This window comes from Taudactylus pleione, unplaced genomic scaffold (assembly GCF_031769625.1).
Source record: "Taudactylus pleione unplaced genomic scaffold, aTauple2 ptg000755l, whole genome shotgun sequence".
Taxonomy (NCBI): domain Eukaryota; kingdom Metazoa; phylum Chordata; class Amphibia; order Anura; family Myobatrachidae; genus Taudactylus; species Taudactylus pleione.
In genome coordinates, this window is record NW_028285157.1 from 2,631,996 (window position 1) to 2,654,674 (window position 22,679).

The 22,679-nt window shown below is 45.4% G+C and overlaps 1 protein-coding gene across 1 annotated transcript in view; it reads left to right on the forward strand.

The window, feature by feature from the left end:
* The window catches only part of SLC6A17 (solute carrier family 6 member 17), a 116,920-nt gene that overhangs the window by 58,638 nt on the left and 35,603 nt on the right, over positions 1 to 22,679 (forward strand). Inside the window, exons 6-8 of the mRNA XM_088457312.1 lie at positions 1,886 to 1,996; positions 2,075 to 2,316; positions 9,876 to 10,068. Of these exons, the coding sequence (XP_088313438.1) occupies positions 1,886 to 1,996; positions 2,075 to 2,316; positions 9,876 to 10,068 (546 nt within the window). The remainder of the gene's footprint in view (positions 1 to 1,885; positions 1,997 to 2,074; positions 2,317 to 9,875; positions 10,069 to 22,679) is intronic.

The following is a 22,679-nucleotide window of genomic DNA, read 5'->3' on the forward strand; positions in this document are numbered from 1 at the left end:
TTATATTTTTAACACCAATTTTAAAAATAATTTATTTGTAACAGTGCCGGAACACACAACACACTGCCTCACAGCGCTCCTAGTAATGGTGGCACCCTAATGACGTTATATTTTTTTTACATACAAATTTTATTTTATTTTTTTTTAACAGCGCTCCTAGTAATGGTGGCACCCTAATGAGGTTATATTTTTTACCACACAAGTTTTACTTTCATTTGTTTTTAACAGTGCCTGAACAAACAACACACTGCCTCACCGCGATCCTGGTGGTGGTGGCACATCTGCAGGGCCGGCTCGAGCGTGCGGAGCACCCTGTACCTGCTCTTAAGAGAGCGCCCTTACATCGCGCACAGCGAAGCCACGTGCGACCAAAAATGGGTGTGTGGCCTAATTACCATAGGCCACGCCCCCTATGTGCCATTATTTGGAGGCGTGCCTACACGGCACTCCTCCAAATAACATCAGGCTTGGGGGAGCCTCACTAGCTGGGCTTCCCCCAGCCCTTTCTCATCACTGAATGGATGCTCTGGCGGTGGGTGTCCCCAACATCCCGATTTGACCACCCACGGGCCACTTCAGCACATGGGTGGAAATCGGGATGTTAGAGAGGGGTGCGCCCTCTATGGGTGGCGCCCATGTGCGGCCGCACTGGTCGAACACCCCTAGAGCCAGCCCTGCACACCTGGTGAGGTTATATTTTTAACACACAAGATTTATTTTCATTTTTCTTAACAGTGCCTGAACACACAACACACTGCCTCACAGCGCTTCTATGGCATTTTTTTGTATTACACAGTGACCCCTTTAAGTTAAACACAGTGCTCCTAATGGCGATTATTTTGAATTGACAACTGTGCCCTTTAGGTTAAACACAGTGCTCCTAATGGTGGTTTTTTAATGACAAAGTGCCCCTGTAGGCTTTAACACAGTGCTCCAGTCCACTCCTAATGGTGTTTTTTTAGTACCTCAGAGTGTTACAGTCCACAGTGCCTCTACATACAGTGCCCCTTTAACACAGTGCTCCTAATCATTTATTTTTATTTTTTTTTAAGACAAAGTGCCCCTATTGGCATTTTTAACAAAGTGCTCCAGTCCACTCTTCCAAATGGCGTTTTTTAGTGCCCCACAGTGCTGCAGCCCAGTTCCACACTTTTTTTCTCTGGTCTGTGTGAAATGGTGCCCGATCACTAGGGAGGAATTTTAATATGCAATCCAAGACATGCAAGATCTGACGCCGGCAAGATGACGTTTTGCCTCATTTTGGGATCTCAGCTTGGCGGGAAGGCCCGAGCCACTGGCTCTCAGTTCGGCTCAGAGCCCCTAAGTTCAGGTGTGTTCAATGTCCACGGAAACCGAACCACACACCAACACACAGACCAAAGCTGGCCCGGCTATTGAGTCCAACGGTACCTTGTGTAGCTCTGCCCCCAATCCCATGTAGCCCCACCCCATCCTTGTGTAGCTCCGTGTCCATGGTGAAGTCACAGAGCTTGGTGCAGGAGAGCTGATCACCTGATCAGCTTCTGTAAATTCTAAATGCTGAGCAAGCGATGCGAACACTAGCAGCACAATGTGCTTAGTTAGTTGAGCCGTAAGTTCTCTGGGCCCCATAGCAACTGCACCCATGGTAGCTACACCCCTGATAATGGCAACAATAGCAACAAATAAAATAACAAATTAAACAAATCTATTCTTTAGATATTCCCCTAATCCTGCGTTTTGGAACAGGTGGAATCCAAGTCATCATACTGATTTGGGGCAACTAGGAGGAAATATGTAAACATTTTACACAGCAGTTTTTATTACTATAGTTATGTCCTTTAAAAAATGTTAAGTGTTTCATAATTCAAAAAAAAATACAGTAAGACATGCTTCCTCATTGCAGGTAATGTACTTCAGCTCCCTCTTCCCTTATGTGGTACTGATATGCTTCCTTGTCCGTGGATTACTGCTAAGAGGATCAATTGATGGAATTCTTCATATGTTAACTCCAAAGGTAAGAGTTTATCGCTTTCACACTATGACAATCTTTCTATGATGGCAAAGTGTCTAATTTGTTCAATGTCTGTTCTAGACTGAGAAGATGATGGACCCACAGGTATGGAGGGAGGCAGCAACTCAAGTGTTTTTTGCTTTGGGATTGGGCTTTGGCGGTGTCATTGCCTTTTCCAGCTATAACAAGCAGGATAATAACTGCCAGTTTGATGCAGCTCTCGTCTCTTTTATCAACTTCTTCACCTCTGTGCTGGCCACTCTGGTGGTGTTCGCTGTCCTTGGGTTCAAAGCTAATATGATGAACGAGAAATGTGTAGTACAGTAAGTACACAGACCCAAGTACCCCTTATTACACTCTAAGTGATAGATTGCATATATTTTCTTACAAAATAAGCACACTCCAACTCTGTTTTCCTGTTATATAAAGTTTTTAAGTTCGAACCCTTTATTATTAAATTAATGTTCAACACAAAAGCTATCTATTTGATTCCCACAAACCCGTATAAGCACGTCAGTCACAAGAGCCCTAACTATTGCCTCAATAGCCCTAATCTTTTATTAATGCCTGCTTCTAATACTCTGCTTCATTAATTCTTGACTCCTCCTGTCTTTTCAAGTTTTTTTTTATGAGAAACAGTAACTTAGAAATGTATTTTAATTTTCCATCTGATTTGTTTAATAGAGTTACAAAGACATAGATTAGAAGCATGGAGTGTCCAAAAGCCCCCTTGATAAGTAACATTCCTTTTGGCCGCATATCACAGCAATTTGGAATTCCTTTTTGGGACTAAATAATATTAGTCATATGCCGGGCTCTGAAAATAGACTGTCTCATCGAAGGCAAAAAAGCAAAGTGTTCATTTCTGCGATAGCGCTAACTAGCAGCGTCAAATTCCTCAAATGGGGCTATTACACAGTCCCCATGGAAAGTTATGATGATTTCAGTTTTAAGAAGGGAACTACAGCAGATATTTCGGATGACTGATCCTAATAATAGAAAATGTTACTACCCTCCAAAAACAGCCATTTTAAGAGGATTAGCTGCATATTGTAGTCTGATGAATACGCCTCTTAGGGGGCTATTTATCATTATATATTTGCAGCATATTCCCCAGGGCCATCCTGGTTCCAATGCTCCATCAGGAAGTGTTTTTTTTTATGGTTTGCTTGCTTTAATTTCCCTTCTTCAATCAGACTGGCAGGTGAAGATGCACTTTCTAATCATATGATGAGTTCACCATGCCTGTCTTCTGTATAGGGGAGATACAAGGGATAGAGGTAGCTATACCGGGAGGCTAATGGTGCATACACACGATCAGATTTTTTCTTCAGATATGGACGATAACGATTTAAAAATCGTTCAGTCGTTCATATCTGAAGGAAAATCGTTCATATCTGACATGCCTGAACGATGGACGATCAACGATGCGCGTTCCCGTTTGTCAGATAACGATATCTGACATCTGATGGGTTTGCAGTCAGACTTGGACGATTCCATTCATTTTAATGCAGTCAAAAATCGTTCAATCGTTCAAATCGTTCAAATCGTTCAAAACTTTGGTCAAATCGTTCAGATCGTTTAATCGTTCAATCGTTCATCTGACAAATCTGACAAGTCTGACAAATCTGACCGTGTGTACGCTCCATAAGTTTGTTCCCATCTAAATTGTATGTGGCCTGTCTACAGTATCACCTGCTGTCACCAGTTCATGGAACAGTGGCAGCATAAGCACGAGGAGGGATAGGGAAATGCTGTCCAGACTGTTCAGCACACCATGCCATTCCTTGCCCCCTGTCACTTACCACATTCATTTCTACTTCAGGGTCCATAGGGTATCCACAGGATACCTTGGGGTATAGGTGATGACGTCAGGCATCGGGCACCATAGAGTTAAGTTTTCAGTCCTCCCAGGATGCACTAGGGTCCCCCTCCTATACCCCGCCCCCGAGCCAAGGCATCTCAGTTTAGTTTGGTGCCCGGCCGGAGTCGGATGCATCTGTTGGAGTGGGGGCTAAGAAGAGCCCCTGAAGTTTTCTTCAAGCAGCTGTGGCTGCACATCTGGAAGTACAGCATGGACAGTCAGTCCTGACGTCCATGCTGTCTTCCCTACACCCCCGCCGGTACCAGAACGCCGGTACTGATCCGGGGATGCTGGTAGGCATCTGGGGTCACAGCTAGCGGTGACCCCAGATGTTCAGGACCATGGCCGGAATCAAGGGGGACAGCAAGTTAAGCAGCGGGGTCCCGCGGTGGGTCCCCGCTGTTACATGGTCCAGAGTCCCCAGGCAGGGGGCTCCCTGGGGACTGGCTGCAGCGTGGAGCCAGGTTCTAACCTGCGCTTCCACTACCCCCTGGGACAGCTGGACCGCGGCAGAGCGGTAGCGCTGCGGCATCCCAGGGGTTAAATGCATGCCAGGGGAGCGCGCCTTCCCTGTCTCACAGCCGGCGCCTCCCCCGCTGCACACAGCCCTCTCTGCACACGCTGACTGGTCCTGTGTCAGCGCTCCTCCCCCAGGCCGGCCTCCTCTCTGCTCCTCGGTGGCCATCTTTGGAAGAAGCATGGTGAGCGCTGCTGGACGCTGAAGAACGGTGGCATCGTGATCTGGGTCCCCCTGCATACCTCTCCTCCGTTGGATAAGGTCTGTGTATGCAGCGCTGTGTCTGTATAGTTGAGGATCAGCGCTGATAGTGCAGGAATTGATTTCTTTGCATTGTATGTGACCTATGCTAGCGTCTGCTGCCTGTACTTTCATTTTCTATCTGTCAGCATTTAACTGACCCTATTCTTTCTGCTGAAGCCCTTGCGGTGCGGTGCTTGCAGGGTGGTCTCACACTATACTAACGAGTATCAGTGAGAGGGGTCACATACTTACCATTATGTCTGAAAGTGATTTTCCTCTCCAGCTTTTATGTACTACATGCAAGGTACCTATAGCGGAGGGGGACGGCAGTGCGGAGGGACGGTGTTATTCATTGACGCGACCGATTACGGTCACGGCTCCGGTACAGGAGCCGCCCTGGGCTTGTTTTGCCAAAGCGCTTACAACCCTCGTGGGCCAGTTAGCTCCGCAGCCTGCCCTCACTCAGATGGGTTTGTCCCAGCAGTCAGTGGTGTCGTCACCCATGCAGGGTTTCCCAAGACAATTGATGGTACCCCACAGTCTCCCTATTTCCCCTCCTCAAGTCTCTCATGAACCTGCGTGGGTTAATTCGTTAACAAGCTCTGTACAGCAGTTGTCAGAAGTGTTGCAAGGGTAGTCTGTGATGCGGCCTCACAAGCGGCCGGTGGCGTCTCTGTCTGCTCCTTATGAGGATGACGACGGGACGTCCGATGATGGGGAAATTCTGGATCTTTCTGACCAGGAACCTTCCCGTCCTAAAGAGTCGGACGCTAAGTCTAAGGTGTATATACCTGGCCTTATTCGTGCAGTCCGAACTGCTTTAGTTATTGAGGATGAGGAGCCTCCGGTATCAAAGTCCAAGTACGCCTTTTTCAAAGATGTTAAAGGAGATACCACAGTGTTTCCTCTTTCGGGGCAATTAGTTGACCACCTGGAGGAAGCGTGGAAACAGCCAGGCAAACGATATCAGCCTCAAAGGCGTTTAGCAGTGGCGTATCCGTTTGCAGACAATTATTTTGCCAAATGGGAATCCCCGCCTCAGGTGGATTCTCATGTGACACGCCTTGTCCGTAGTGCCACATTACCCATGCCATCCATGTCCTCCCTTAAGGATGCTACGCACCGCAAGGTGGAGATCTGCCTGAAGTCCGTCTATTCCCTTGCGGGGGGGCAGCGCGGCCGGCTATGGCCATTTGCTGGGTTGCCCGAGCTATGGAGCGCTGGGCTGATGCGTTGGAGGTGTCCTTCGATTCCGACTGTTCGGCTGAGCAGACAGAGTTTATCGGCAATCTCCGGGATTCGGCCACTTATATCAACGAAGCGGCCTTGGATATTAGTACCCTGGCGTCTCGAATTTCTTCGGCAGCTGTGGCTGCTCGTCGCACCTTGTGGTTGCGATCCTGGAAGGCGGACGCTGATTCCAAAAAGGGTTTGGAGGCGTTGCCTTTTAACGGAGAAGTTCTCTTCGGTCCGGACCTGGACAAGATTGTAGCCACGCTGGCGGCAGCTAAATCGGCATGTCTCCCGTCGGCTGCTGTTCCTTCTCGTTCAGGTACTCCGTCCTTTCGGTCTTATAGGGCCCAGGGTAGGCCTAAGACATAGTCCTTTCCCCGACCGGCTGGCCCCAAGAAATCGGCCAAGCCCCGGAAACAGGCCTGGAGTACCAGACGTCCGGCCCCTAAGCCAGATGACAAGCCTGCGGCCTGACAGTCCGGGCCTCCCTTTGGGGGATCCCAAAGTGGGAGGCCGCCTGCTGCAGTTCGCCCGGTGTTGGTCGGTCACCACGACAGACACTTGGGTTCTCGAGGTGGTCTCACACGGGTATGCCCTCTCCTTCCGGCACAGACCCCCGGCTCGATTCTTCACCACGGGTCTACCATCAGACCGGAACAAAGCCACGGAGCTGCGGAAGGTTTTACACACTATGCTCCAGGCTGGAGTTATAGTGCCTGTTCCATTCTCCCAGAGGGGCCAGGGTTTCTATTCCAATCTCTTTTTGGTGCAGAAACCCAATGGTTCGTTTCGTCCGATTCTCAACCTCAAAGCTCTCAACAAATCTTTGCGGGTGCCGAAGTTTCGGATGGAGACCCTACGGTCCATCATTCTGGCGCTGGAACCTGGGGACTACATGGTGTCATTGGACATACAGGACGCTTACCTGCATGTCCCTATTCTTTTGCGCCATCAGCAGTTCCTCAGGTTTGCAATCCGCAGCGACCACTTTCAGTTCCGGGCGTTACCTTTTGGCCTGACGACAGCACCACGTGTTTTCACCAAGGTGATGGTGGTCATGGCGGCTTCCCTGCGGCTGCAGGGGGTCCGCATGTTGCCATACTTGGACGACCTTCTCTTAGTGGCAGGATCTCCGGAGCTCCTTCTCCGCCACTTGGACCTGACCATTGCGCTACTGCAACGGCACGGCTGGTTGATAAACTGGCAGAAGTCCACCCTGATCCCGTCTCAGCGGATTCTGCACCTCGGAGCCTTATTGGACTCGGGGCAGCAAAGGATCTCTGTGACGGGGGAAAAGATCGCTGCCTTACAGTCGAGGGTGCGCAGTTATCTGCAGAGCCGCCGGGTGTCTCTGCACTCGGCGATTAGGTTACTGGGCTCCATGGTGTCGGTATTCGACATGGTGGAATATGCCCAGTTTCACTCCAGACCTCTGCAGCACCTGATCCTGTCCAAATGGAATGGACTGCCTCAGTCTCTGAAATCCCAGTCGATAGTGCTCACTCCGGAGGTTCGCCTGTCCCTTGCTTGGTGGTTGCAGACGACCCATCTCAACAGGGGTTGTCCGTTCTGGGTGGCGAATTGGGTCCTGTTGACAACGGACGCCAGTCTTCGGGGCTGGGGAGCAGTTTCGGGTCCACACTTGTTCCAGGGCAGGTGGACTCCGGCGGAAGCGGAGCTTCCAATAAACATCTTGGAACTCTGAGCAGTTTTCAATGCTCTCCAGCAGGCACATCGGGTTCTCCAGGGTCGCCCAGTGCAGGTCCAGTCGGACAACGCTACCACCGTGGCCTACATAAACTGGCAAGGAGGAACCCGAAGTTGGGCAGCTCTCGTAGAGGTGTCTCGGATCCTGGTATGGGCGGAGTGCAATCTTCCGGCCACATCAGCGGTCTTCATCCCGGGAGTGCTAAACTTGGAGGCGGACTTTCTCAGTCGCCAGGACGTTCATCCGGGGGAGTGGTCCCTGCACCCAGACATTTTTCAACTGCTGGTAGACAGGTGGGGTCTTCCAGAGATCGACCTCATGGCGTCCCGGCACAACAACAAGTTGCCGGTGTACGGGTCTCGCACAAGAGACGAAGAGGCGTCTCTGGTGGATGCTCTGTCCGTCCGGTGGACGTTCCGGTTTGCTTATCTCTTTCCTCCGGTTTCCCTTCTTCCACGGGTAATCCGGAAATTCAAACAGGAAGGAGGGACGCTCCTGTTGATAGCTCCCGCATGGCCCAGACGGCACTGGTTCTCAGACCTTCAGGGTCTGTCCGTGGACAGTCCTCTGCGGTTGCCGCTACGACCGGACCTTCTGTCACAGGGTCCTTGTCTTCACCCGGACCTGACTCGGCTGTCTTTGACGGCGTGGCTGTTGAGACGGCCATGTTAAGGTCCAGGGGGTTTTCCAGCTCTGTAGTGCGGACCATGCTAAGAGCTCGGAAACCGTCTTCCGCGAGAATATACCATCGCGTGTGGCATACGTTCTTCCAGTGGTGTCGACCGAGAGGTTATGCACCGCGGGAGTTTCGTCTGTCTCGGGTACTCACCTTCCTACAGGCGGGACTGGACCATGGGCTTCGCCTTGCTTCTTTGAAGGTGCAGGTTTCTGCCCTGTCTGTCTGGTTTCACCGTAGGATTGCTACAATCCCCGATGTACGCACCTTTATGCAGGGCGTTCTGCGTATTCATCCGCCTTTTGTTCCACCTGTGGTGCCATGGGACTTGGCTGTGGTCCTGAGGGCTTTCCAAGGACCGCCGTTTGAACCACTGGGCTCAGTGGATCTTAAATGGCTAACAGCTAAGACTGTTTTCCTTCTGGCCATAGCTTCGGCCAGACATGTTTCTGATGTGGGGGCTCTCTCTTGTAGACCCCCTTTCTTGATTTTTCATGGGAACAGGGCAGTGCTACGTACTCGTCCTGAATTTCTTCCCAAAGTTGTTTCCCAGTTTCATGTTAACTGACCTGGTCTTTCGGTGGGTGAGGCCACTTTGGATGTGGTGCGGGCCTTAAGGACTTATGTGGAACCGCACTTCTTCGTTTAGGAAGTCGGACGCCTTGTTTGTCCTCTATGGCTTCCGTAAAAAGGGTTGGCCTGCTTCAAAGCAAACTTTGGCAGCCTGGATCCGTATGGCAATTTCTGAAGCTTATCTTCATGAAGGCCTGCCGATTCCTCCTTCTGTGAAGGCTCATTCCACTAGGTCTGTGGGTCCTTCGTGGGCAGCTCGACGTGGTGACTCTGCAGTCCAGATCTGCAAGGCTGCTACGTGGTCCTCTGTCCATACCTTCGTGAGGTATTACAGGTTTGACACCTTTGCCTCTCAGGATGCTTCCTTCGGGCGGCGGATTCTCCTTTCAGCACAGGAGCGTCCCCACCCTTAAAGGATACTGCTTTGGGACATCCCCAAGGTATCCTGTGGATACCCTATGGACCCTGAAGTAGAAAATATGAGATATGGTAAGAACTTACCTTTGTTATCTCTATTTCTACGAAGTCCATAGGGTTCCACAGGACTCCCGCCCTGTCGCACCTGTGCTGCAGATGGGCTTTACTCTGGTCACCAGTTTTTCCGTCTCCCTCTGGTGAGAATGTGATTCTTGTGTGTGTCCAGGTCTTTTTTCTCTCTCTTCCTTCTCCTCCGGCCTATGGCTTGGTAACTAACTGAGATGCCTTGGCTCGGGGGCGGGGTATAGGAGGGGGACCCTAGTGCATCCTGGGAGGACTGAAAACTTAACTCTATGGTGCCCGATGCCTGACGTCATCACCTATACCCCAAGGTATCCTGTGGAACCCTATGGACTTCTTGGAAATAGAGATAACAAAGGTAAGTTCTTACCATATCTCATATTATTTGCTTCACCTGATTGCAGGAATACCATTTGTTACCCTCTTGTTTTGCACAGCGATACTTTGCTATCTTTGCCCTATGCCCACAAGTGTCTTAGAGAGGTCCACAGTTGTATAGCAGTGTTCAAGAATAATTACATTTTGTATTCAGTTCCTTGATGTAATATTTGCTTTTTTCCCTCTTTATAGAAATGCAGAGAAAATTCTTGGCTATTTGAACGCTCATGTTCTGAGCTTTGATCTTATCCCACCACATGTGAACTTTTCTCACTTAACAACAGCGGATTACGCGGAAATGTATCAAGTCATTAAAACGGTGAAAGAAAATCAATTTCAAGATCTTCATCTGGATGCCTGTCTGCTAGAGGATGAATTAAATAAGGTGTTTATATGTTATACATCACATTTTATTGATTAGCTTTGTGGAATTGCGATATTTATCACTTTTTCCTCTGCAGATAACACACAACACAGTGAAACAAGCAGGAAAGAGCAGTAAGCAGGGCTTGATAATATTCAGAAGGGTTAATAGAGAGTAGAACTGTGGTATGACATCACAGACTGAGACAAAATGGGCAGCAGTTTTGGAGGACCCAACTCATGATCATTTTTTCATTGCCCTTGCTGGTCATTATACAACTATTGTGCTGTCATGATTATTTCATTCAATTTCACATAGATGATATCCTATTTACAGGCACATAGACCACTTACTTACTTACTTTTATTTAGAACTATCACAACACTATTTAATTATTTTTTTCCAATACATTTTTATTGAATTTTCAAAAAGGAAAACACATATACAGAACCAAAATAAGGCAAATCACAATACTAATAACTGTAATAGTTGTATTAATCACAATAAAATACAATAAAATAAAACAGGGAGAAATACAAAAAAAAACGGAAGGAAAAAAGGGAAGATACCTCAATACATAAAAATAAACATTACATTATATCCTTGTCAAAACAAGAAAAAATAGAAATTTGTTAATATAGGGATCAGATGAATACCCAAATCAGAATAAAGTCTAATAATATAAGTAATTCTTCATAAGGAGGACATCTCCCTAAGCAGAAGGTCCACACCCTCACCATCAGTTACATATTCATGCCACTTAAACCACCGCATCATTGGTGAAGAAGCGGACGTGGAGTAAGCCACATCTGCTGTTTCCATTAGAAATGCAAATTGTACCTTATGGATAATCTTATAAATAGTAGGTAGAGTAGATGATTTCCATAATTGTGCTATAGCTGTCTTAGCTGCTATCAAAATATGACCCACTATATAACAGTCACTTTTGGACATAATTAAAGGGTAAAAGTGTAGTAGTGCCAAAGAAGGGGATTGCTGTATACTCACTTTCAAAACCTTGGAAATCAAATCAAATATATCTTGCCATAAAGCTTGGAGTTGAGAACAACTCCAGAAAATATGGAATCATGTCACAACACTATTTATTAACAATTCTCTAAATAATACCTACATATTATAAAGCACTTTACAGAAAATATTTATTCATTTGCATCAGTCCCTGACTCAATACAGCTTACAATGTACAGGGATCTATTTATCATGCAGTGATTATATTCCAGTAAAAGGGGTTACCACCACTTCATGTTGTTCATCAACAGGCTTACTACAGAGCACTGATAAAGAGAAAGAATAGCAATAAATAAATTACATATATGTATTTATTTACAGCCTGTACATATACATATTGAATTTTTTTTGACTTTCACAACTCATGACAGCTCAATAAATGTTGGTTGTATAATTAATATTCAAAGTAAGCCACCCATTATACAGTTTAGTGGATGTACAGTATGCAAGTTTGTTTTGTTTTCTAAATTGACAGTCATACACCACTGTACTATTTTTGACTCATGCATTGTAGCTTAGAGGGACTTTTCACTTAATTCCACTTGTTAGATCATCCTGAGTAAGGCAACATCAATTTTCCTATGTACTGATACCTTTCCTTCATATAGGTGCACAACAGTGCTCTCAGACTGAAACTATCTGTCTCACTCAGTTGACTGAACAGTGTTGGACTGGGGCATGAAGGGCCCACCCGAGTAATGCAGTGGTAGGGGCCCATGCTTAAGACGGCAGGGGCCCATGCTTAAGACGTGTGGCCTGCCACCATAGGGGGTGTGACCAGCCACCACAAAGGTTTGTCCAATTATAAAAGAGGACATAGCCACGCAGACAACATGGATACTATAGTGCATGGTCTAGGCCCCTTTATAAATATATATAGTAAATACTGATAGACTAGTTCACGGAGTATGATTTATCAGATTTTGAACTGTGGTGAATGGACCATTATCCTGGGAACGCAGTATAATGTAATTTATAATAATAAAGCATATGATGGTGATCCTGTCTATATATTCCACATTAATGTACTCTACATGTGATAGTGGACCCCATACACACAGTGCCAGATTAAGGTCCAAATAGGCCTGGAGAATTTATGAAGGGCCTATTGTATGCTTCCGCAGGGGTATGACCAGTGTCACAGGGGTGACCAGTGTGTTGGTGAGTGGTCTGTGCAGGGGGTGTGGCTAGCATCATGATGGGCATAGCTGGCGCCTACCTTTAACTACTCCAATGACCCTCCACTCTTCGCATATTTATTGGGTTCCCACCCCCACACACGCACGTATTTTGGTAGGCCGATAATAGTAAACTATCGCACCACATTTGTGTAGGCACAGGTGTAAGTATTGCTGCCTGTAATACACTACATTACCCAACACCCACTGAAATACCTTTTGTCTATCAATCAATGCTGTATACCGAACCTCTTACCCACTACCACTCATAGAGACCATCCCTCAAACACTCAAGTACCCGTCATTCACTATCTCTCACTGACCCCATGTTTCACCATCTTTACTCCCTCTCACCACCACTCCCTAACCCTGATGCTGACACACTGATATACCCCTCACTCACCATCATTCCCTGACCACATAACAGACACACAAATATCCTCACTCACATCATGCCCTGACCACATAACAGACACACAAATACCCTCACTCACATCATTCCCTGACCACATAAGACACAAAAATACTCTCACATCATACCCTGACCACATAATAGACATATAAATACCCCTCACTCACATCATGCCCTTACCACATAATAGACACAAAAATACCCCTCACTCGCATCATGCCCTTACCACATAATAGACACACAAATACCCCTCACTCACATCATTCCCTGACCACATAACAGACACAAATACCCCTCACTCACATCATGCCCTGACCACATAACAGACACAAATACCCCTCACTCATATCATGCCCTGACCACATAACAGACACTCAAATACCCCTCACTCACATCATGCCCTGACCACATAGCAGACACAAATACCCCTCACTCACATCATGCCCTAACCACATAACAGACACCAATACCCCTCACACACATCATGCCCTGACCACATAACAGTCACACAAATACACCTCACTAACATCATGCCCTGACCACATAATAGACACACAAATACTCTCAAATCATGCCCTGACCACATAACAGACACTCAAATACCCCTCACACACATCATTCCCTGACCACATAACAGACACAAATACCCCTCACTCACATCATGCCTTGACCACATAACAGACACACAAATACCCTCACTCACATCATACCCTGATCACATAACAGACACACAAAAACCCCTCACTCACATCATGTACTGACCACATAACAGACACACAAATACCCTCACTAGCATCATTCCCTGACCACATAACAAACACACAAATACCCCTCACTCACATCATGCCCTGACCACATAATAGACACACAAATACTCTCACATCATGCCCTGACCACATAATAGACATATAAATACCCCTCACTCACATCATGCCCTGACCACATAATAGACATATAAATTACCCTCACTCACATCATTCCCTGAACACATTACAGACACAAAAATACCCTCACTCACGTCATGCCCTGACCACATAACAGACACAAATACCCCTCACTCACATCATGCCCTGACCACATAACAGACACAAAAATACCCTCACTCACATCATTCCCTGATTACATAGCAGACAAAAATACCCCTCACTCACATCATGCCCTGACCACATTACAGACACAAATACCCCTCACTCACATCATGCCCTGACCAAATAACAGACACAAATACCCCTCACTCACATCATGCCCTGACCACATAACAGACACAAATACCCCTCACTCACATCATGCCCTGACCACATAATAGACACACAAATACTCTCAAATCATGCCCTGACCACATAATAGACATATAAATTCCCCTCACTCACATCATTCCCTGAGTAAATTACAGACACACAAATACCCTCACACACATCATTCCCTGACCACATAACAGACACAAATACCCCTCACTAACTTTATGCCTTGACCACATAACAGACAAACAAATTCCCTCACTCACATCATTCCCTGACCACATAACAGACACACAAATACTCCTCACTCACATCATGCCCTGACCACATAATAGACACACAAATACTCTCACATCATGCCCTGACCACATAATAGACGTATAAATACCCCTCACTCACATCATGCCCTGACCACATAATAGACACACAAATAATCTCACATCATGCCCTGGCCACATAATAGACACACAATTACTCTCACATCATGCGCTTACCACATAATAGACACACAAATACCCTTACTCACATCATTCCGTGACCACATAACAGACACACAAATACCCCTCACTCACATCATTCTGTGACCACATAACAGACACAAATACCCCTCACTCACATCATGCACTGACCACATAACAGACACATAATTACCCTCACTCACATCATTCCCTGAACACATAACAGACACAAATACCCCTCACTCACATCATGCCCTGACCACATAACAGACACAAAAATACCCTCACTCGCATCATTCCCTGATCACATAACAGACACACAAATACCCCTCACTCACATCATGCCGTGACCACATAATAGACACACAAATTCTCTCACATCATTCCCTGACCATATAATAGACATATAAATACCCCTCACTCACATCATGCCCTGACCACATAATAGACACACAAATACTCTCACATCATGCCCTGGCCACATAATTGACACACAATTACTGTCACATCATGCCCTTACCACATAATAGACACACAAATACCCCGCACTAACATCATTCTCTGGCCACATAACAGACACAAATACCCCTCACTCACATCATGCACAGACCACATAACAGACACACAAATACCCTCACTCGCATCATTCCCTGACCACATAACAGACACACAAATACCCTCTCTCACATCATGCCCTGACCACATAATAGACACACAAATACTCTCACATCATGCCCTGACCACATAATAGACATATAAATACCCCTCACTCACTTCATTCCCTGACCACATTACAGAAACACAAATACCCTCACATACATCATTCCCTGACTACATAATAGACACAAATACCCCTCTCTCACATCATGCCCTGACCACATAACAGATACAAATTCCCCTCTCTCTCATCATGCCCTGACCACACAACAGCCACAATACCCCTCACTCACATCATGCCCTGACCACATAACAGACACACATACCCCTCACTCACATCATGTACTGACCTCATAACAGACACACAAATACCCTCACTCGCATCATTCCCTGACCACATAACAGACACACAAATATTCCTCACTCACATCATGCCCTGACCACATAATAGACACACAAATACTCTCACATCATGCCCTGACCACATAATAGACGTATAAATACCCCTCACTCACATCATGCCCTGACCACAAAATAGACACACAAATAATCTCACATCATGCCCTGGCCACATAATAGACACACAAATACTCTCACATCATGCCTTGACCACATAACAGACACACAAATTCCCTCACTCACATCATTCCCTGACCACATAGCAGACACACAAAAACTCCTCACTCACATCATGTACAGACCTCATAACAGACACACAAATACCCTCACTCGCATCATTCCCTGACCACATAACAGACACACAAATACTCCTCACTCACATCATGCCCTGACCACATAATAGACACACAAATACTCTCACATCATGCCCTGACCACATAATAGACGTATAAATACCCCTCACTCACATCATGTACTGACCTCATAACAGACACACAAATACCCTCACTCGTATCATTCCCTGACCACATAACAGACACACAAATACCCCTCACTCACATCATGCCCTGACCACATAATAGAAACACAAATACCCCTCTCTCACATCATACCCTGACCAGATAATAGACATATAAATTTCCCTCACTCACTTCATTCCCTGACCACATTACAGAAACACAAATACCCTCACACACATCATTCCCTGACTACATAATAGACACAAATACCCCTGTCTCACATCATGCCCTGACTACATAACAGACACACATACCCCTCACTCACATCATACCCTGACCTCATAATAGACACACAAATACCCTTTCTCACATCATTCCCTGACCACATAACAGACACACAAATACCCTTACTCACATCATTACTGACCACGTAACAGACACAAATACCCCTTACTCACATCATGCCTTGACAACATAACAGACACACAAATACCCTCACATCATTCCCTGACCACAAAACAGACACACAAAAACCCCTCACTCACATCATGTCCTGACCACATAACAGACACACAAATACCCTCACTCGCATCATTCCCTGACCACATAACAGACACACAGATACCCTCACTCATATCATACCCTGACCACATAATAGACACACAATTACTCTCACATCATGCCCTGACCACATAACAGACACAAAAATACCCCTCACTCACATCATGCCCTGACATCATAGTAGACACACAAATACTCTCACATCATGCCCTGGCCACATAATAGACACACAAATACTCTCACATCATACCCTTACAACATAATAGACACACAAATACCCTTATTCACATAATTTCCTGACCATATAACAGACGCACAAATACCCCTCACTCACATAATTCTCTGACCACATAACAGACACAAATACCCCTCACTCACATCATGCACTGACCACATAACAGTCACGCAAATACCCTCACTCGCATCATTCCCTGACCACATAACAGACACACAAATACCCCTCACTCACATCATGCCCTAACCACATAATAGACACACAAATACTCTCACATCATGCCCTGACCACATAATAGACATATAAATACCCCTCACTCACATCATGCCCTGACCACATAATAGACACACAAATACTCTCACATCATGCCCTGACCACATAATTGACACACAAATACTGTCACATCATGCCGTTACCACATAATAGACATACAAATACTCTCACATCATGCCCTGACCACATAATAGACATATAAATACCCTTACTCACATTATTCCCTGACCACATAACAGACACAAAAATACCCTCATTCACATCATTTCCTGACCACATAACAGACACAAATACCCCTCACTCACATCATGCCCCGACCACTTAACAGACACAAATACCCCTCTCTCACATCATACCCTGACCACGTAACAGACACACAAATACCCCTCACTCACACCATGCCCTGACCACATAATAGACACACAAATACTCTCACATCATGCACTGACCACATAATAGACATATAAATACCCCTCACTCACTTCATGCCCTGACCACATTACAGAAACACAAATACCCTCACACACATCATTCCCTGACTACATAATAGACACAAATACCCTTCACTCACATCATGCCCTGACCACATAACAGACACAAATTCCCCTCACTCTCATCATGCCCTGACCACATAACAGACACAAATACCCCTCACTCACATCATGCCCTGACCACATAACAGACACACAAATACCCCTCACTCACATCATGCCCTTTCCACATAATAGGCAGACAAAAACCATTACTCACATCATTCCCTGACCACATAACAGACACACAAATACCCTTACTCACATCATTCCCTGACCACATAACAGACTCACAAATACTCTCAAATAATGCCGTGACCACATAATAGACATATAAATTCCCCTCACTCACATGTGATGACCACATTACAGACAAACAAATACCCTCACACACATCATTCCCTAGCCACATAATAGACACACAAATACCCTCCCTCACATCATTCCCTGACCACATTACAGAAACAAATACCCCTCACTCACATCATGCCTTGACGACATAACAGACACTGAAATACCCTCACTCACATCATTCCCTGACCACATAACAGACACACAAAACCCCTCACTCACATCATGTCCTGAACACATAACAGACACACAAATACCCTCACTCGCATCATTCCCTGACTACATAACAGACACACAGATACCCCTCACTCATATCATGCCCTGACCACTTAATAGACACACAATTACTCTCACATCATGCCCTGACCACATAACAGATACAAAAATACCCCTCTCTCACCTCATGCCCTGACATCATAGTAGACACACAAATACTCTCACATCATGCCCTGGCCACATAATAGACACACAAATACTCTCACATCATGCCCTTACCACATAATAGACACACAAATACCATTACTCACATCATTCCCTGACCACATAACAGACACACAAATACCCCTCACTCACATCATTCTCTGACCACATAAAAGACACAAATACCTCCTCACTCACATCATGCCCTGACCACATAACAGACACAAATATACCCTCATTCGCATCATTCCCTGACCACATAACAGACAAACAAATACCCCTCACACACAACATGCACTGACCACATAATAGACAAAAATACTCTCACATCATGCCCTGACCACATAATAGACATATAAATACCCCTCACTCACATCATGCTCTGACCACATAATAGACACACAAATACTCTCACATCATGCCCTGGTCACATAATTGACACACAAATTCTGTCACATCATGCCCTTACCATATAATAAACACAAAAATACCCCTCACTTACATCATTCTCTGACCACATTACATACACAAATACCCCTCACTCACATCATGCACTGACTACGTAACAGACACACAAATACCCTCACTTGCATCATTCCCTGACCACATAATAGACACACAAATACTCTCACATCATGCCTTGACCACATAATAGACAAATAAATACCCCTCACTCACTTCATGCCCTGACCACATAAGAGACACACAAATACTCTCACATCATGCTCTGGCCACATAATAGACACACAAATACTGTCACATCATGCCCTTACCACATAATAGACACACAAATACCCCTCACTCACATCATACCCTGACCACATTACAGACACACAAATAATCTCACACATCATTCCCTGACCACATAATAGACACACAAATACCCTCACTCACATCAATCCCTGACCACATAACAGTCACAAATACCCCTCACTCACATCATGCCCTGACCACATAACAGACACACAATGCCCTCACTCACATCATGCCCTGACCACATAATAGACATATAAATTCCCTTCATTCACATCATTCCCTTACCACATAACAGACACACAAAAACCCCTCACTCACGTCATGCCGTGACCACATAATAGACACACACATACCCTCACTCACATGCTCTGACCACGTAATAGACATATAAATTTCCCTCACACACATCATGCACTGAACACATAACAGACACACAAATACCCTCACTCGCATCATTTCCTGACCACATAACAGACAAATACCCTCATTTGCATCATTCCCTGACCACATAACAGACACACAAATACCCTCACTCACATAATTTCCTGACCACATAACAGACACACAAATACCCTCACTCGCATCATTTCCTGACCACATAACAGACAAACAAATACCCTCATTCGCATCATTCCCTGACCACATAACAGACACACAAATACCCTCACTCGCATCATTTCCTGACCACATAACAGACAAACAAATACCCTCATTCGCATCATTCCCTGACCACATAACAGACACACAAATACCCTCACTCACATCATGCCCCTACCACATAACAGACACACAAAAACCCCTCACTCACATCATGCCGTGACCACATAATAGACACACAAATACCCTAACTCACATCATTCCCTGACCACATAACATACACACACATACCCTCACTCACATCATACCCTGGCCACATAATAGACACACAAATACCCTTACTCACATCATTTCCTGACCACATAACAGACACAATTACCCCTCACTCACATCATGCCCTGACCACTTAACAGACACAAATACCCCTCACTCACATCATGCCCTGACCACAAAACATACACACAAATACTCTCACTAGCATCATTCCCTGACCACATAACAGACACACAAATACCCCTCACTCACATCATGCCCTGACCACAGAATAGACAAACAAATACTCTCACATCATGCCCTGACCACATAATAGACGTATAAATACCCCTCACTCACATCATGCCCTGACCACAAAATAGACACACCAATAATCTCACATCATGCCCTGGCCACATAATAGACACACAAATACTCTCACATCATGCCTTGACCACATAACAGACACACAAATTTCCTCACTCACATCATTCCCTGACCACATAGCAGACACACAAAAACTCCTCACTCACATCATGTACTGACCTCATAACAGACACACAAATACCCTCACTCGCATCATTCCCTGACCACATAACAGACACACAAATACTCCTCACTCACATCATGCCCTGACCACATAATAGACACACAAATACTCTCACATCATGCCCTGACCACATAATAGACGTATAAATACCCCTCACTCACATCATGTACTGACCTCATAACAGACACACAAATACCCTCACTCGTATCATTCCCTGACCACATAACAGACACACAAATACCCCTCACTCACATCATGCCCTGACCACATAATAGAAACACAAATACCCCTCTCTCACATCATACCCTGACCAGATAATAGACATATAAATTTCCCTCACTCACATCATTCCCTGACCACATTACAGAAACACAAATACCCTCACACACATCATTCCCTGACTACATAATAGACACAAATACCCCTGTCTCACATCATGCCCTGACCACATAACAGATACAAATTCCCCTCTCTCTCATCATGCCCTGACCACACAACAGACACAATACCCCTCACTCACATCATGCCCTGACCACATAACAGACACACATACCCCTCACTCACATCATACCCTGACCTCATAATAGACACACAAATACCCTTACTCACATCATTCCCTGACCACATAACAGACACACAAATACCCTTACTCACATCATTACTGACCACGTAACAGACACAAATACCCCTTACTCACATCATGCCTTGACAACATAACAGACACACAAATACCCTCACATCATTCCCTGACCATAAAACAGACACACAAAAACCCCTCACTCACATCATGTCCTGACCACATAACAGACACACAAATACCCTCACTCGCATCATTCCCTGACCACATAACAGACACACAGATACCCCTCACTCATATCATACCCTGACCACATAATAGACACACAATTACTCTCACATCATGCCCTGACCACATAACAGACACAGAAATACCCCTCACTCACATCATGCCCTGACATCATAGTAGACACACAAATACTCTCACATCATGCCCTGGCCACATAATAGACACACAAATACTCTCACATCATGCCCTTACCACATAATAGACACACAAATACCCTTACTCACATCATTCCCTGACCGCATAACAGACGCACAAATACCCCTCACTCACATCATGCCCTTTCCACATAATAGACAGACAAAAACCATTACTCACATCATTCCCTGACCACATAACAGACACACAAATACCCTTACTCACATCATTCCCTGACCACATAACAGACTCACAAATACTCTCAAATAATGCCGTGACCACATAATAGACATATAAATTCCCCTCACTCACATGTGATGACCACATTACAGACAAACAAATACCCTCACACACATCATTCCCTAGCCACATAATAGACACACAAATACCCTCCCTCACATCATTCCCTGACCACATTACAGAAACAAATACCCCTCACTCACATCATGCCTTGACGACATAACAGACACTGAAATACCCTCACTCACATCATTCCCTGACCACATAACAGACACACAAAACCCCTCACTCACATCATGTCCTGAACACATAACAGACACACAAATACCCTCACTCGCATCATTCCCTGACCACATAACAGACACACAGATACCCCTCACTCATATCATGCCCTGACTACTTAATAGACACACAATTACTCTCACATCATGCCCTGACCACATAACAGATACAAAAATACCCCTCTCTCACCTCATGCCCTGACATCATAGTAGACACACAAATACTCTCACATCATGCCCTGGCCACATAATAGACACACAAATACTCTCACATCATGCCCTTACCACATAATAGACACACAAATACCATTACTCACATCATTCCCTGACCACATAACAGACACACAAATACCCCTCACTCACATCATTCTCTGACCACATAAAAGACACAAATACCCCTCACTCACATCATGCCCTGACCACATAACAGACACAAATATACCCTCATTCGCATCATTCCCTGACCACATAACAGACAAACAAATACCCCTCACACACAACATGCACTGACCACATAATAGACAAAAATACTCTCACATCATGCCCTGACCACATAATAGACATATAAATACCCATCACTCACATCATGCCCTGACCACATAATAGACACACAAATACTCTCACATCATGCCCTGGTCACATAATTGACACACAAATTCTGTCACATCATGCCCTTACCATATAATAAACACAAAAATACCCCTCACTTACATCATTCTCTGACCACATTACATACACAAATACCCCTCACTCACAT